This window comes from Oryzias melastigma, linkage group LG13, assembly GCF_002922805.2.
Source record: "Oryzias melastigma strain HK-1 linkage group LG13, ASM292280v2, whole genome shotgun sequence".
In the NCBI taxonomy this organism is placed as follows: domain Eukaryota; kingdom Metazoa; phylum Chordata; class Actinopteri; order Beloniformes; family Adrianichthyidae; genus Oryzias; species Oryzias melastigma.
The window spans coordinates 21,308,689-21,326,796 of NC_050524.1; the positions used below are offsets into that span (position 1 = coordinate 21,308,689).

The 18,108-nt window shown below is 39.9% G+C and overlaps 2 protein-coding genes across 2 annotated transcripts in view; one reads left to right on the plus strand and one right to left on the minus strand.

Annotated features, from left to right (window-relative positions):
- kcnj13 (potassium inwardly rectifying channel subfamily J member 13) overlaps nt 1-8,891 on the plus strand; it is a 15,888-nt gene extending 6,997 nt beyond the window's left edge. Inside the window, exon 3 of the mRNA XM_024277941.2 lies at nt 5,937-8,891. Coding sequence (XP_024133709.1) covers nt 5,937-6,511 — 575 coding nt within the window. The 3' untranslated portion in view covers nt 6,512-8,891. The remainder of the gene's footprint in view (nt 1-5,936) is intronic.
- Nucleotides 8,892-11,571: 2,680 nt separating this feature from the next.
- LOC112149335 (NACHT and WD repeat domain-containing protein 2) overlaps nt 11,572-18,108 on the minus strand; it is a 10,325-nt gene continuing 3,788 nt past the window's right edge. The window contains exons 9-10 of the mRNA XM_036214936.1: nt 16,929-17,595; nt 11,572-15,314 (exon numbers count right to left, since the gene is read on the minus strand). Of these exons, the coding sequence (XP_036070829.1) occupies nt 12,259-15,314; nt 16,929-17,595 (3,723 nt within the window). The 3' untranslated portion in view covers nt 11,572-12,258. The remainder of the gene's footprint in view (nt 15,315-16,928; nt 17,596-18,108) is intronic.

Genomic DNA, 18,108 nt, shown 5'->3' on the forward strand with positions numbered 1-18,108 from the left:
AACAAACTTGTTTCATTGTAGATTTTACTTAAAATAAGATGTTTTTAAGGTTAAATGACTCAACAAGATATTCAAGATTTATTGTCTTAAAACTCAATACTTTTTGCTGTAAATTAGGGATCAGCAGCAGTTGGATCAAAGTTACTGGATAGAAAGTAGAACTCCAACCTGTTAAAGGTAGGCAGACACTGCTATAAATCCTTCCTGGATTTGTTATTTTTTTTTTAGCAATTACATGCCAAAGATTTGTCTTTGTTTGAATCTCCTTCTAAATAATTCATTTCAGAAGCTAAAATATTTAATGATATATATATCATATATATATATATAGCAATAGACTAAAACAGTCATAAAATATTTTAGTTTCTGTGATAAAAATAATTCATGTTTATTTCTTTACTAATTATCTTCATTTTACATACTTTCAAACGGCCACCTAAAAAGTAAATCTGTTTAATAAAAGGAAGATTTAAAGAAACGCCTTTTAAAGAACAAATCAAGAGCAGGATGATGAAGAGTTTTCTCGCTGTGGCTTAATTTACTGGGAGGTTTTTTGTGATTGTTTTTGAAACTTAGAGGTTGAAACTCTGTATTTCAAGTCGTCATTATGTCTTTATTTTCACTTTTTTTTATTTTCATTTTTTCTGATTGTTAGGGCTCCCTGACTTTGTCCACTTTTATAATCCACCTGAAAGGGTATTTATCTGCCATGTAGGAAATGATCATGTTGAAATATATATTATCCATGCGTTTGGTGGCTGTTAAAAATTAGATAATTTTTCTCCTGCACCATAAACTTCTCAGTTTGGGTGTAAAAATAAAGACGTAGTCCTAACATTCTGTCATTAAAGACGTTTTATGCTACAACTGCTTGTGTCCAGTTGTAGTTGGGTAGTTTGTTAGTAAATGTTGAAGTATCTGTGTGTCTTCCCTGTAAAGAGACAAGAGTGACTTAATAAAACTTCATTAGAAATTTGCGTCTGAGTTGTGGGAAGAACCTTTGGTACAGAAGTAACCCCACATTGATTTCCTGGCATTCCTTTGTTTATATTCTCTCCTGCTAGTTTATGGTTCCTCATGACTAAAAGCTAATATTAGCATAGCAAAAAAAAAGGCATATCAGAGTTATCAGAGATATCCAGTCCCACAGTTTTGAGCTAGATGGCAGCTCGGACAAGAAAAACAAAGATGAAGGTTTTTATTTAGCATTATGCAAACTCAGCAAATTTTACTTTTGATAATCACATAACATAATCACTGATTATGATATATTTTTAAACCCATTTTTACTTTTTTTTGAACATTGTAATCTACTGTCTCCATAGGGTTAAACTGCTATGGTCGTCCTGATGGAATTCAGGCCTCTAACTCCCTCAGATGCAGCATGAGTCTGTTTGTCACAACTGCACCAAGAAACTGTCTGGAAATTCCCTTCACTGGTTGGAGAAACCCTACAAAACCCTGAGAGAACTTAGTCAGTTTATCTAGAAAAATGACATTTTCAGAATGTCTTCACACAAAAGCAAATCCACTGTTTTCTCATTTCTGCAGGAAGTCTAGAATGTATCTTCCTTATTCACCAAATAGATGTTCTGCTTCAATTCCGAATAACAGGATGAACTGCTGTAATAAACTGTTAGCTAATAAATAAATAATCCAAAAATACTATAGCTAAGTGCTGAACTGAGATGCACATTTAGAATTTGTTGGCATGCTACTTTTACATTCTTGTTGTTGCTGAAAACAACAGCAATTACACACTAGCAGGTGTGTTGACAATTCACCCCAACTGCTCTTGTGTTCCTTTCATGTGGATGACAGGACTGTAAACCTGAAAACATGGCATATTTTCTCATGACACTCGTGGGTTCGTCGACACTTGCTCCCATTTGGCGGACATTTTGGATGATGTCACAAACCGATCACGTGATGAAAAGGATTTGTATGGGTGTTTTAGGGTAGCACAGTGGTGGAGTGGCTAGCACCTTACAGTGAAAAAAAGAGGCTGGGATTTAGGCTCTCCCCGTTTCTTCCAGGAACATCACTTTCCTCTATAAGTCCAAAAACATGCTTTATAGGTTAACTGTCGACTCTCAGTTACTCATAGTACCAGCATAACAAAATATCTACTTCTACCCCTGGTGAAAAGATAACAGTTTTTAATTCCTAAAAGAAGGAAGTGAAATCTGGAAACAGTGATGATAAATGATTAATATATTCCAAATGTTAGACAAGAAGATGATGGAGACAACTGTTACAAATGCAGATTTGTACCTCTAGAAGTTAGTTGACAGACTGGTGGAAAGGTTTGGGAAGAAAAAAAAAAAAAAAAAGGCCCTAAGTAAGTACAGCAGGATGATTGAAGATGAGTTGCAGGTGCGTCGGGAGTTCCCACCAGTAATCCTGTGCACCTGTGCAGAACAGACACGTGGTCAGAGGACAGCAATGACAGAGATAACCACAAGAGGGAGGCAGAGAGCCGGACAACCTTAAACAATTACACCATCGATAAGATAACAAATTGTATTTTAAGTCCAAAGATTATTATAAGTACTATTCACTTCAAAGCACCTTTTATTGGTGAGACATTTTAGGGATTAGGATAACTTAAAGGGAAATAAAAAACGAAATGAGGGTCACAAAGCCAATTTCTTTTCGTCAGAACACACCTGCTGTGAGAAATTCAGAAGTTTGTGTTTCTATTTGAAATCTATATAATTAAAAATGGCTTGGAGGCAAACCAGTTCAATAATGTTTTTTTTAAATGAGAAAAAAAACAGAATCTTTGTGAAATGAAAGCTAAAAATATCTTAACTTTATGCACTCCGTGTTTTGTTACAGGTTGTCTTCATCAATCAAATGAAACATCATTTGTAAAGCACCTTTTATACCAATGTAACTCAAAGTGTTTTTACATATACAATTTTTCAATATAAAAACCAAAAACAAAATGAATTAAACATACCTTCTTATTTTCTAAAACTCTGAATGCAATTTTAAACCTCTAAATCAAAATTCTTGGTGCATTTACTTAGTTTGGTCGTATAATTTGTTTTTGTTTTTAATGTTTGCTGAGCTGATTTCCTGTTTGTCCGTCTGTTGGTTCTAATCTGTTACTTTAGCTGAGTTGTTTTGTTTTTGGAGATTCTATATAAAACTGGGCTAATTTTTGCTAAGTGATGTCTTGGCTGGTGTGCTGAATCTACCCTTTTGATATCTCTTATCTGTTCTGATCCTCATCTCTTTATGTGGAAACTGGCACAGTCCAAACTGTTCTGGGAGAGTTTAGTCGATCCGGGCTTTTCTCATTGGTCCCGTCTGTCTCTATCATTGTCTATCTCTCTGTGTTTATCTTTTCTCCTCTTTGTCTTGGAAACTACCATTGTTTACTAGTCTAAACCAGCTAGGAGAGTTTAGTCTGTGTGGACTTATCCTGCAACCCCTACAAAAAGAATAAAAAACTTGGGGAAAAAGTGCTGTTGGACCAAAATATCAATAATCTTCATGAATCTGTTTAGAGTTTGTCAAACATTCGTTTGTGTTAAATGTTTGGATTCTCTGTAGCATCTGTGATGTTCTGTTGATGGAAGCTGTTATTTGAGCTTGTATAAACTGGAGGGACAGTCCTCCCAGCATCATCTAGTGGAGATTTTGGTGAACTACAAAAGTAGAGAGCAAACTTTTCCTCTGTTCCTGTGATGCAAAATCTCATTCTCTTCCAATATTCCATAGACAGATGCTAAATTTTAATGAATAATTACTTTATTTTAGAAAAAAAAGACCCAAGTTTATAGGTTAAAGAACAAAACAGATTGCTCTCATCCTGGTTATCACTTCATCAAAATACTGTTATTAGTCAGGAGATATACAGGACTACAAAGCTAGCAGACTCAAAAGGTTTCTAAGCATTTCGAACGTCATGACATTTGTATATATTTATACAGCTTTTGTAGTGCTTTTATTGTTGTCTTTTATTCTCATGATACATAATGCACCTCGACATGATAGACATTCAAATAATTCATTTGTTAAAAAAAGAAAAAAAAGTTGAGCTAAATATGGAATTGGACATTAATGTCTAAGTGAGGGCATGGTTTGATGTATAAAAAGCACGTATATCATACAGTCAAGAACTGTTTGCTTTTCCTCTTGGGTGTTCCCTTCAGGGGGTGTCACAGTGAACAGCCTTGCCGTTGATACTTGATTTGGCTTGTTTTGTGGCAGATTCCAGATTTGGCAACAGCATGGGTTTCAAGTAGCTTTCAAACCTGATAGCTGAAGGCAGACTCCCATCAAAAGACTAACCGGGCGCCACATGGCTTATATTCCAGGTTGCGGAGATCATGTCCAGTTTGGATCTATCAGTCAAAGATTCTGTTTCAAACTCACAAACTCAAAGTAAGCCTAATCATCACATCCAACAGACAGCCAATGTCTATAGGGAAGTCTCCAAGTCTAAAGTTCCTAATGAAAGAAGCAAAATGTAGTCTTTATACTTCAAGTATACTTCTATGTTGTAAAGTTAATATGTTCCATTGTACTCTGAAGAAGTGTTCACTTAGTATACTTCCCACAAAACACATACTGTACACAACATACCTGCTATACTTATACTCAAGTATAGTATACCAGCTATAATTATACTCAAGTATAAGTGTAGTATAAGCACAAGTATAGTATAGTATTCCTGCTATACTTATGCTCAAGTATAAGTGTAGTATAAGTATAAGTATAGTATAGTATACCTGCTATACTTATGCTCAAGTATAATGTAGTATAAGCATAGGTATAGTATAGTGTACCTGCTATACTTATGCTCAAGTATAAGTGTAGTATAAACATAGGTATAGTATAGTATACCTGCTATACGTATGCTCAAGTATAAGTGTAGTATAAGCATAAGTATAGTATATTATACCTGCTATACTTATGCTCAAGTATAAGTGTAGTATAAGCATAGCTATAGTATAGTATACCTGCTATACTTATGCTCAAGTATAAGTGTAGTATAAGCATAAGTATAGTATATTATACCTGCTATACGTATGCTCAAGTATAAGTGTAGTATAAGCATAGCTATAGTATAGTATACCTCCTATACTTATACTCAAGTATAAGTTTTGTAAAAGCATTAGTATATTATACCTGCTATACTTATACGCAAGTATAAGTGTAGTATAAGCATAGCTATAGTATAGTATACCTGCTATACTTAAATAGAAGTATATGCATAAGTATGGTAAGTATAATATGCCTGCTATATCTGTACTGATGGATAAGTGTGTAAGTATAGTTTGCTTATACTATACTTATACTCAAGTATAAGCATAGTATAAGCATAAGTATAGTATACCTGCTATACTTATTCGCAAATTTAAGTATATGCACAAGTATACTAAGTATAATATTCCTGCTATACCCATACGCAAGTATAAGTCTAATATAAGCTTAAGTATAGTACAAGTATAGTGTGCTTGCTATACTTATGCATAAGCATAAGTATAGAAAAAGTCTAAGCATAGTATAAGTATAGTATACCTGGTAAATTTATACTCAAACATAAGTATATATGCATAAGTATAGTATGCCTGCTATACGTATACTTAAATATAAGTATAGTATAAGCATAGTAAAAGTATAAGCATTGTATAATTATGGTATGCCTGCTATGTTTATGCTCAAGTATAATAAATAACAAAACATTCAGTAATAATACTAAGAGAATTTGAACAATCAAATTGTAGGTTATTCCTATAAATAAAGAAAATGTTGAATTTTCACTTCTAAAATCTGGAAAGAAAATATTTTTGCTTCAGTTTGAACATATTTGACACTTGATCATCAAGTGTTTTCAGAACATTTTTGCTTTAATTAAGGTGTAACAGGAAATGGAGCAACAGTGTGAAAGCTTGAGATGTTGATGTCTTTATCTTCAGGTGCTTTTGTGGCCAAGATTGCACGTCCTCAGAAGAGAGCGGGAGCCATCCAGTTCAGCCCCCAAGCAGTGGTGGGCCAACACCAAGGCAAGACGTGCCTGATGGTACGAGCCACCAATCTGCTACCCCGCCCCCTGGTGGACGTGAAGGTGAGTGCTGTCCTCTACGAGGAGCATGAAGGTCAGGCTCTCTATCAAACCACCCTGGACTTCCAGTTGGACCATCTCGGCCAGCAGCCATGTCCGTTCTTCATTTTTCCGCTGACTTTTTACCACCCCCTGGACCGCCACAGCCCGCTCTACCCAGCGCTCTGCGAAGGGTCCTCCAACCATTTTGAGCTGGTGGTCTTCCTCACAGCTTTGCAGGAGGGAACGGGGGACTCCTGCCAGAAAAGAACCTCCTACCTGCGGCAAGAAATTCAATTTGACCGGCGGTTTGTGCCTGCGTTGGGGCTGGATGCTCGGGGGAGGTACATGGTGAGCATCGAGCACTTTGACACGGCCCATTCAAAGGAGCCCATGAGCAGGGACTGTGTGGTACAGATCAACGGGGATGGCAGCGACAGGATGGAGTGAGGAGAAAGGAAAGAGAAAGTCTCACAAGATCTGCAAGAAGCTTTCTACAGACTGATACCTTGACAGGACACAACTGGATGTAAGAGCTCCTAAACCAGGAATGAGCCACTGTTGTGTTGTGTCAGTGCAAACGAGGAATCACTGAACAACTTTAAGAATGTAGCTTCAGGCTCTTACTTCGACTCATCATTGGTTCCTAACCTTTTAGCCACGTCTCACAGGAAAGACAATTGGACACCAGTTCTAAAGCATTGATGTGCCAACACAGCATTGGGTTTTCCCTTCTCTGTCTATGGGGGTGATACAAAAAAGGGGAAAAAAGCAGCCAAATTATTTAGAAAACCCAAAGGGAGCCTGGAGCTCTGTTGATCAACCTTAAAATATAACATCAAACAAGTACTGTACTTTCAAATTTATAGACAAGAAGAGCTGAACAGATTGAACAATGATGTCTACGGTCTTCCATTAGATTAATTTGGATCAGCAACTTTTCAAACTCTGAATTTATTTATTTACTGTTACTAATAAACACAAATACTTTGAAGTGATGGTTAGTGGACAGTTTTCCTCCATATTCAGTGTGGAGCATGTTCTGACTAACTCCTGTGTTCTTTCTGTCCATGCTTTTTTGTACTGTATTTTCCGCACTATAGGGCGCACCGGATTATGAGGCGCATCATCAATGTATGTATGTATCTATTTTGGAAATTATGTCACAAATAAGGCGCACTGAACTTTAAAGCTGCATTCACACCGCCCTCAGCAACATGAGTTAAAGCACCCACCTCCTAAAAAAGGTCTATGTAAACACTTGTAAATGTGCGTTTCAGGCTTCCGTGTTTAAAACTCTCGCGTTCATGTGTCAATATGTAAGTTTTGACAAGCTTTTTTGAGTTCTACTTACAAAATGCGTGATCAATGACCGTTTGTTGAACGTTAAACCATTGAACTTTGACCAATCAGGGACTGGATTTGGTAGTGATGTTGGTATGGATGGCGTCCCTTTAAATTCACAACAGTGCCAACGGTTATTTGACACAAAGTCTTTCATATAACAGAACGGAGCTGTGGAAGAATAAGCCTGGAGCAAGATTTGCACTGTTTCGACATTTCCCACCAAAACTCTTCCAAATGTAGGTGGTGGACATGTGCTAGTATCAGCGTTAGCATATTCACAATAGCCCCAACCTTCTTTGCAAGTCAAAACTGACAGAGCACCAGTGAACCTCGCCAAACAACAGTAAGCAAAACCAAAATTAATCCATAGTTAAGGTGCTTTTAAGTGCACCTTATAGTGCGGAAAATACAGTAGCTACTTTAGGACTCATCTCATGTTGATCTGTTACCTCCATGTCAGTTCAAATAGTCTGATTGTGACCCCACTGACCTGTAGCTCCATCGCCGTCTTTCAGCTGGTCCGCTCGCCATCACAAGTCCAGCCTCCGTGTGAACGTTATTTATACTTAGACTGACCCACTGTTCAGAAATTTATGATAACATTATATCTATTGATGATTGAACTGTTGATAAATGACATTGTATTGACAAATTATTGCTTGAAATGTAAGATTGATCAAAATGGAAAATTATGATTTCAATCTGCTCAGAAAGAATATTTGCTTCTAGATTTAGCAGCAGAAGATAGAAATGTAGGAACCACAGTGAATAGGTTTCAAATGTTCTTGTTCCTTTTCTATAAAAGATGTTTATAATTTGAATCATATACACTGTTATAAAAGCAGTTACTGTTTGAGAAAAATCACAGAGACACGTGGGACTGGCTGAACAATGCTGCACAGAAAATAAATCAATGTGAAGAAAGATTTTCCATTCCAAACACAAGCTGTAGTGCCTTCATACAGCAGATTCATGAAATCCATATTTCCTGAACCAAAGCAGAAATGGGAAGCACAATATCATGTCCATATTGCTACATGATTAAAAATCTGTAGATTTTAGAGTGAAATATGTGTGTATATTAAGGCCAAATGTACATACATGTTGTTTTTTTTGCCAGTTTTATCAAGCCAGAAATGTATAATTACTGGTCAGAACTTTATAATAAAACACCTGTCAAAAGAAAACATTCTGACTGTGTTTCATTATGTTAATGCTTCAGTGATGACAATGAAATAGAATTTTCTATCAGTCATGTTAGGAGAGGATAGGAACAAAACACAGAGTGGAAAGTTGTAGGAGGTGGAAGGTTCTGGATCAAAGACCGTCACACATGACAGACTTTTTGAAAGTGAGTGGAACAGCACATTATACAGGTGAGTTAACCCTACGTGATAGCCATCTGTATCGTATTTGATAAAGGCATTTCTGAGACCCCATCTCATTAGGGGCGGCTGTGGAGCAGCGGTAGGGTGGTCGACTCCTGATCGGAAGATTGTGGGTTTGATTTCCGCTTTGCCCGCCCATGTGTCAAAATGTCTTTGGGCAAGACACTGAACCCCAAATTGCCTCTGGTGAAAGGTTGGCGCCAGTGTTCATCACTGGAGCCACCATCAGTGTGTGAATGGGTGAACGGGTCTGCAACTGTAAAGCGCTTTAGGCCTTCAAGAAAGGTAGAAAAGCACCATTAGCATGATCCAAACTTTCCTTAGAAACCCATTGTATAGAACTTGGCTCATGTTTTCTATCCTGTGTCATCATTTCACTAGAGGCAGTAGAAGGGATTCTCCAAGTCATTTCAAAATCATTGACAGTATCAGAGAACTGGACTGAGTGAGTGTGACATCACTCGTAGAAAATGTTATACTTACGGGACCAGTGAAATAATGTCAATTCAGACGCCATTTTTCTGAGATACGGACGCCGCCATTTAGCGCCAGACAATGTTAGTGGGTAGTGATTGGTAAAAGTTGAATTTCTATAGCAACAGCTGTCACCAATCAGGAGTGAGCTTGTTGGAAGTCCTTACTGAAAGTGGGCTCCCGGAGAGTCAAACAAATGTCCAGCGGGCATCACATGCTTTTACTGAGGCATCTGATTCAGTCAGTTTATTACTTGAATAACTTGAACTACAGAAAAGATATCATGTAGAAAATTAATATTATCAAGAACATGATAAAAAATTGAGGTATCAGATCAAGAATGGTTATTCTGACAAATAGAATAACCAGTAATAACGGTTTATTTCTCTATAGAAGTCTATGGGTTTTTGGCTTCTTGGAGCCAGCAAGTACTTCCTGTTTGGAACATGAGGGGGGGAGGGGGTCACCTAGTCCAGTTCTCTTATACAGTCAATGTTCAAAATGGCTGCTTCCATTAAATCTCAAAAACACTTTTGACGCAGAAAAAGTTTTGATAATTTTTAAAAATTTACAGTGAGATATGCCCATCTTGTTATTATTGAAAGAATTCAAAAAATGTAGATAACATTTTTTTTATAGTACAGTGACTACAGCTACTAATGTGTTGATCAAATTCTAAACAGTGGCTAAATAAAGAGCTTTTTTCCTGAGCACTCACGTCAATATTTTGACATCTTAAATTAACATTGTGAACAAAATTTACCAAATCACCCAATGTATCATCATTGATTCTATCTATATATCATAAAACATTAAATTGCATTTTTTTCATGGATTTTATCAAAGGGTAAAAGCATCTTGATTCAAAAAATGTTGAATTTTCACTCAATCCTTTGAGGAAGTGGTCTTTACAGGGTTAAAACAGGAGGTGCTCTGAGCCGAGTCTGCAGCTACATTCATACTGGGCATTGTCCAGCCCGTGATATTCACACTAGAAAAGCAGGGAGGGGCTTCCTCTTCATCTTTTCTTTAACTACTGTTTACTAGCGTATGTCTACCATCTACGGTAGGAAGAGATTTGGTGCAAAATGCCAAAGTGGTTCAAATTTAGGGCTCTTTCCTTCACAGCTCTGTTCCGATATATGAAATATGTGGTGTCATAAAACAGACCTCTACAATTATTTATTCCATTTTGTGAATCCTTTTTTAATGTTTGGCACTTCCCAAAATTTAAAGGGATGCCGTCCATACCAATGGCACTACCAAATCAGAGTCCCTGATTGGTCAAAGTTTAACTGGTTTAACTGACTGGGCCAGGGCTGTCCTCACTTTGGTTCTGGACAAGACTTTAATCATATCCCACTAAATGACAGTAAATACACAGACGACAACAGACTTCTGATTATGTGTTTCAAATCTACTGTAGAGTGGGCTTCCAACTCTGACATAATTTTATTTGAAAGCTGTGATGTTCTCATTCAGATGGGTTGTACATTTTTCCACAGATGTCTGCTCTAAATAGTTCAGCTTGCAGGTTTGGAGGGATTTTGTTTTGGGTTTGTTTGTAAAAACAGAAATAAAAGAAACAAAAAACACAAGGTGTGATCTTGTTAAGCATAGAAAATAAAATATCCCGTTTTAATTTTATGTTTTTTTAATTCAAAATGTCCAAAATCATTCACAACTCATACTAACTTACAATAAATGAATAAATAAACTGATACAAAAGTTAAACCAAAAATTTTCTTTTCTTCTGGAACAATTTTTACCAGCTTAAACAACCCTAAATAAACACAATTAAAGCTACGAGTGGCATTGTGGGAGCCCTTCCAGCTCCCTTTCGACCCGCCCTCACTGGTTGAACGGCTGCTACGTGCCCCTCACTCTCCCCTTCTGCCCCGCCCACCCTGGTCAGACCTGCACGCGACAAATGATAAAAAAGAAAATGCAGTGTTTTTAAAATGTCGGCTTTTCTGCCGGTTTTATCTCCATAGCAACCACTTTATTTTATGGGTTGTCTTGGGGCTTACGAACAAGTTGATGTACTTTTTTGAAAATTCTTACATTCCTAGTGTGTTATTATCGTATGCTATATCGTTTTGTTGAGCTTCAGCCAACAATTCATGTGTTTGTTTTTCTCAATATTCCAGTAAAAAAATGTGAGAGCAACATGGGAACGCCACTTTTGGGAACTCGCCATTCAAAATCCTACAACTTCTAATTATAATATTTTATTCCAAGTAGTTTCCCGATGTTGCTCAACAAGTTAGGAGGCGGTGGATAGAAATCCCTAAAAGTGTATTTTTTTTTTTTTTTTAATTCAGGAGGCCTGAGGTTAAAGGTCAATGAAACTTTGGTTGTGGTTATTGACTTAACATGATGGCGTGTGCTTGAAATTCCGTGAGGATTACTCAAATGCTAGTTTTCTTTTCCCATATTGTGAAAGAATGTAAAAATTACCAAATTTCTGTGGGTGATGTGGCCATCCCATATTAACCTCAATTTTTTTCTTTGAATATCCCGAACAAAAGTGTTTGGATTTTTGTTATTTGTTGGATTTCAGAATATTTTTTTAATTCGAGCTCCATAAGAGATTTTAACATTCATCTTTTGGACGGTTTCTCCTGCTGTGATGTCTTTTTTCATAGCTCTAAGCTAGCTCTTGAGCGTGCAAATAGAGCTCTCAGTGACGGGGAGGAGTGGGTTGCTCTGCGTCAGCAGTCCCGCCCACAACCCAGAATTGTGTTTCTAATGAGCTACTGCAGTAAGGCAGAAGATATGTCTTAAAAAAACTTTATTGTCACAACTAAAAGATCACTGGGATTTTACGATAGAAAAAAAAACACAATTGCAAAAACAATCTGATCGTTGTAGACCAGGACTGCTGAATGACAAAGACAACTCTGTGATCTTGATTAACAAGATTTGTGTATTTACAAATATAAACAGTAAAATATTTGAGTCTCATTCTGTGTTAAAAAATGCTAATTATAAACTTTGAGGCCAATTTACATTAGGTTTGGCTTGAGGAAACCAACTGATCGGTTCCTCAAAAGGGCAGAAGTTCTCTTTCAAATGGTCTTTTGATTCCTTAGTGCCTCTGAGCAAAGTTTCCTCATCAACAGTGGAATCTAAAATGGAGTACAGACCGATGGATCCGTCCTCAAACCCCACAAAAATCCTTCTCTGATCACACACACCCAGAGTGGAGGGGTTTCCCGACAGATGTACACTTCCAATCCGCTCTCCATCTGAAAGCCGTGTGACGGTGAGGACGGGCTGGTTGTGCAGGTGACAGGTGCAGCTTTCCTCCAGGCTGTGGGGGCTGGTTATGTATGCAACATACGATCCGGTTTGGTCCAAACAGACTTTAATGACAGTTCCTTCAGCTTTAAACGAGCACAGTCTGACTCGAGACAGATCTAGAAGCTTCATTTGGTCGCCACAAGTGGACAACAAGGCACAGCTCCCATCGGATGACATCTGGAAGGCTCCTGGATCACAGTAAAACATAGTTGGTAGATCAAAGTGCTGGCACACCGTCTCCTCTGACACCTTCCAGGTGTACACCGCCCCCAGGGCAGCCATCACAACCACAAAGTCTGGATGCTCCGACAGCGTGCGGAAAGCAACCACCTCAGACGGCTCCATGCAGGAGAAACGCTTACAAATCAAGCCTGACCACAAGCTGGCAGCCAGCAGGTCTCCGTGGTGCAGGCTGATGAGGAACGTACCATCAGGTGACACCTGGGGGTCAGACAGTTGAAGGTGTATGCTGCACACGATGCTTCCTTGTGCCAGCTTCCAAACTCGAGAGAGTCCTTCTTCAAAAATGCTCACGCCAAACTTACTGTTGGGTGTAATCAGGAGATCGGTGGCTCTGCTGCCGCCGATCCGGACCACATTCTGACCCGTTTCTGTCTCCCAAACGTAGATCTCCCCAGCTGAGAGCGTCACCAGCTTCAAGCTGCTGGGAGAAAGCTGTAGTTTTTCCACTGCGCCATCGTGGAGGAAGCTGTGACCTGGACGTCCTGAGTCTAAGCTCCACCTCCACACTTCACGTGAGCCATCTGACGTGTAAAGAAACTTTACTGCTTTATCAGCCACAACTTCATTCACTCTATCTCTCATTTTTGGAGCGGTTCCCGCTGCATCGATCATCCTCGAGTCCCAGATGGTCAAGCAGCCACTCTGAGAGACACAGATGGTTTCTGAGAACGTTCTGAGGAGCAGCAGCGGCAGCCCGTTTGACTCCAAGGAGAGAACACACCGCCCAGAGCTGATACTCCACACCAACACCAAGCTGCAGCTCCGTAACAGAGCCAAGAAGAGGTGTCCATCCTGACTCAGCACCGCCTGGGTGAAGACTTTCGTCTTTGGCGCTGAGAACTCCTCCACCAGATCCCAGCTATCCGAACCCCACAGGGTCACCTGCTTCTCCCCACACACCAGGAGCAAGCTGATGTCCTCCACGTAATCTGTGTTGAGGATGTCAGATTCCTCCTGACTGTTTTCCTCTCTGACAAGTCTGAACGTCTGTTCTTTCGATGCGATATCCCATAATGCAATGCTCCCAGTCCTGTCAAGGCATGCCATTTCCTGTTGCTCTTCGCTGAGGATTATCACCGTGATGGCGCTGTGCTTCCAGTGGGAACAAGAGCCCAGCAGTCTCCCAGTTTGGATGTCAAACGCAGACACGGTGCCATCCTCCTGCCCGCAGAACACATGAAAGCTGTGGGTGGAGAACGCCACACAGGTGACGGCGCTCCGACACTTAAAATGAGCTATGTTCCTGCCGCAAGCATCAAACACACCAACAAACTTCTGCTTTTCCCACCACAAACCGAACGTTTCCTGGAGTGCAATAAATCCTCCGACTCTTTTTGATGATCCGAGAGAGTCTTCAACCTCCTGGAGCTTCTCTGGACCGGACACGTCCCACACGAAGAGCCTGCTGCCCTCAGCGGACAGCAGCAGGAACCGGCCACAGCCTCTCACTCCAGTAAACTTCACCTCCTGCTGCTCACAGCTCAGGGACATCCTGAGTCTGACCAACCCGGAGCTTCTCCAGATCCAAGCAGAGCCGTCCTCCGTGGTCTGTGCTACCGTTCCACATCCTGTAGCTGCAGATTCGGTGACTCGCAGTTTATCATCTACGCTCTGAAGGGCAGGAACAGAGTGGAGACAAGGCCAAAGAGAGATTTCTAGCCCGCTCTCCTTTTGCCGTCTTTCTTCTCTAACATGTTGGATGTAACCCTCAAGGGTGGGGAAACACCCCAGAAAAGGGAGGATGTTCATTTCCATGACTGTAGACAGCTGGTGGGGTGATCTCAGCAGGAAGCAGGCGGATGACCTCAACACTTTTGCTAGGAGCCGTTTTTCCCTAAAAAACCTAAACTCTGAGGAGCTTCTGTCAGACTCCAGCATGGAGATCAGATCTTCCAGACGTCCAGCTTGAAGCATCGCCTGGTGAAAATCCAGAGACATCAACAGCTCAGCTTCCAGCTCCGCCCACCTGCCGCTTTGCTGCAAGTGATGCGGCAGCTCGATGATTTTTCTCACATTCACCCAGCTGATGTTTTCTGGAGAAGCAAAGAGGAACGGCTGGTTGTCCTCCTTCAGTCCTTGACCTCCGACCCCCCGTCCGCTGAAGTAGTCTGCCATCTCTGAATGAATCTTCCTCTTCACGTCATGCGTGCCCAGATACTTTTTGGACACGACCAGACCAAAGTGTCTGCTCACCCAGAACAGAACCTGCGAACCCGCTACTGATCTTCTAAGAAGAAAGCTCCTGAAATCCAAGAGCAGCTTCTCCACATCGACTTGAGTGACCTTTGACCTTAAAACAGAGTCCTCCTCAGTCAGAGAGTCACTGGAGAGCAGATAAGCAAGTTCAGCCTCCGATAGCCCAGATTTGGAGAGGGCGAGGAAAGACGCGGCACGAGCCACAAGGGCGGAGCCGTGTTTGAGCTCCAGCTGATCCAGGAGAGCAGAAATGGAGGAATGAACGGCGTCTGGAAGGCAGGTGTCGTTCACCTCTGAGTCTGAGACGAAAAACAGAGAGAACTACATCAGCTTAACAGTAGGGCTCATATCTACCATCACAGCCCTGGAAAAGTAACAGTAACTTAACATTATTGGTCTGTGTAACTACTGCTACTACTACTGTACCATAAATATAAACATCTAAATTAAATCTAGAGCAAAACATCATCTATTTTAGTGCACTACCAGTATACTTAATGTATCCTAAAAATGAGGCAGTACACTTGAAGTTTACATTTACATATTATATTGTAAACTTAAAATGTTTCAATTTAGTATGAAGATTTATTCACTTCCTACACTACATGTACATGGTCTATAGCAGATTTGCTATACTTATACTCAAGTATACTTAACAACATAAATTTCAAGTGTATTACATTACCCAGTGAAATCATGACCTTTTCTGGTTATCAAAGAGGTTTAAGCTTAGAGTGTTGACACGAAACTAACGATGAATGATTAAATGAATGAATGAAATGGTTTATTTCAAGCAATCAGGTAATCATAAAATAGCATCTTACATTATCAATCACATGTTGATCACTTGAAAGGGATCCCACCCCGAGTCGATCATACCGTTTTCTTATTACCAAATATTTATACCCCACAATCATAGATTCAGGTAATTGAGCCTCTTTATGATGTAATTACATTTCAAACATCCACAGACAAGTAATTTATATTAATAAGTACCAAAAATCTATACACACTCAGCTGATTACCATCAGGAAATTATCATCCACACTAATCAATACCAAAGATCAAAGCATATTCAGACCATCATTATCAGAAAACATAAAATAAAAAAATCACCCACACCAACCAATACCCAAAATCCAGATCATTCCGAGATGATCAATAATTATCAGAACATATTCCAGAGCCCCGGCGCCGATAAATGCAAAAGATTCTCCACAATGAAGTCTTCGTTGACTTCATGGATTTATTGTAAACACCAGTCAACTTTAGTACAGACCAGATGATCCTCTGAGATGAGCAGAGAAATAAAAAATAAGAAAAAATAATACTTAGTTGATCCGTTGACTGTATATAAGTACTGGGTGACCCCTCCAACCTCGGATGTTCCAAACAGGAAGTACCTGCCGACTCCAAGAAGCCTAAATCCCATAGACTTCATTCTATTTTTCAGAATAACCATTCTTGCTCTGTAACCTTTCTTAACATGCTCTCATCATTTAAAAAAAAAATGAAAAGTTATAAGCTGACCAGATGCCTCAATAAAAGTAGGTGGAGCCTGCTGGCCCCCCACATGCAATGATCAAAATGTTTGACAGATTTTGTGTAGCGCGCTTTCAAGTGGTAGTATTGTAGACTCTTAACAAGCTCCCTCCTGATTGAGTAGAGTGGTTGCCGTAGAAACATTGACTCATACCGAGTCAGACCAATGGCTGCTTACTTATGACATCTGGCTCCAACATGGCGGCGTCCATATTGTGAAAAATGGTGACTGAATTTGAAACTAAATATTTCAATGGATGACATCACACTCACTCTGTCCAGTTATCATATACAGTCAATGGATTTAGCTAGCATTTGCTAATGTAAAAAAGAAAGAATGAGAGTGCAGCTTCATCACGTGTCCATCTTACCTGAGCGCCACCCAGCAGCATGCACATGCAGGAGTCTGGCGTAGAGCGGCAGGCGACAGGAAGTGAGGGCCTTGTTAATCAGAACTTGTTGTCCAGATGTGATCCTCCTCCCTGAACCCGCTAGTAGAGACGTCAGCATCTTCACACACTGTTTGGAGTCTCCTAATCCCATCTCCACACACAGGAACCCCAACTCTTCCTCTGACACGCAGTGAGGAAGACCTCTTTGTGAGTACCGCTGCTTGATAGCATGCAGGAGGTGAGTCTGGTTGGAGGAAACTGTGATGATGAGTTTGACCGCGGGGGGAAGGGGGGAGGGGAGGTTTCTGACTATCTGAGCACCGGCGTTGTTCTCCAGTTGATCCAAACCATCTAGCAGAAGGATGAAAGGCCGCCGAGTGCAGGGAAGGAGAGATAGGAGGGACGCTAGATGTTCTTGGAGCTCGGACAGATGGAGGTTCATGAAGCCTGAACCAGGGATTATTGGATCCTGGAAGAACGAGCTGGTGGAAAAGCTGGAATCTCTCTCTGCAGGAAACTGGTGGTCATACTTTAAAGCAATCTGACGACACAGACTGGTGAGCAGATGTTCTGGAGAGGCGTCCACTGACATGCTGCAGAAATAACTGAGCCCCACAGGATCAGAGTCTGCCAGCCAAGACTTGAGCTGTAAGAACAGAGAGCAGGTTTGGATCACCAACTCAAGTACATTTTAAATCTAGTACAGCGAAGGAAATAAGTATTTGAACCCTCTTGCAGGAAAGATTTGGTAGTTTTTTGGCAAACCCCTCTTGCATGCACAGAAGTCAGATGTTTCTTCTAGTTTATGCACATATCTTTAGTCTTTCCATGCTGTAGAGTTTGTATTCTGACTGGTTCTGTGGACAGGTGTCTTTATACAGGTGATTAGTTCAAACAGGTATCTTCAGTTCAGCTGACAGGTTAATTAGGAAAGTCTATACGTATAGTCTTTAATTTCTTGATTTTCTTTGTATTTTTTTATCCCTCTGTAACCAGTGACAGACTGTCAATTTCTTTTTAAGTGGGCAAAACAACCAAATCAGTAAGGGATCAAATGCTTATTTTCCTCCACTGTATGAGCTTTTTTGACACAACTACTAACTAAAACAAAATAAGTCCGGAGCTTTACATTTTATTTCATCCTAGAGTGTAAAAACTT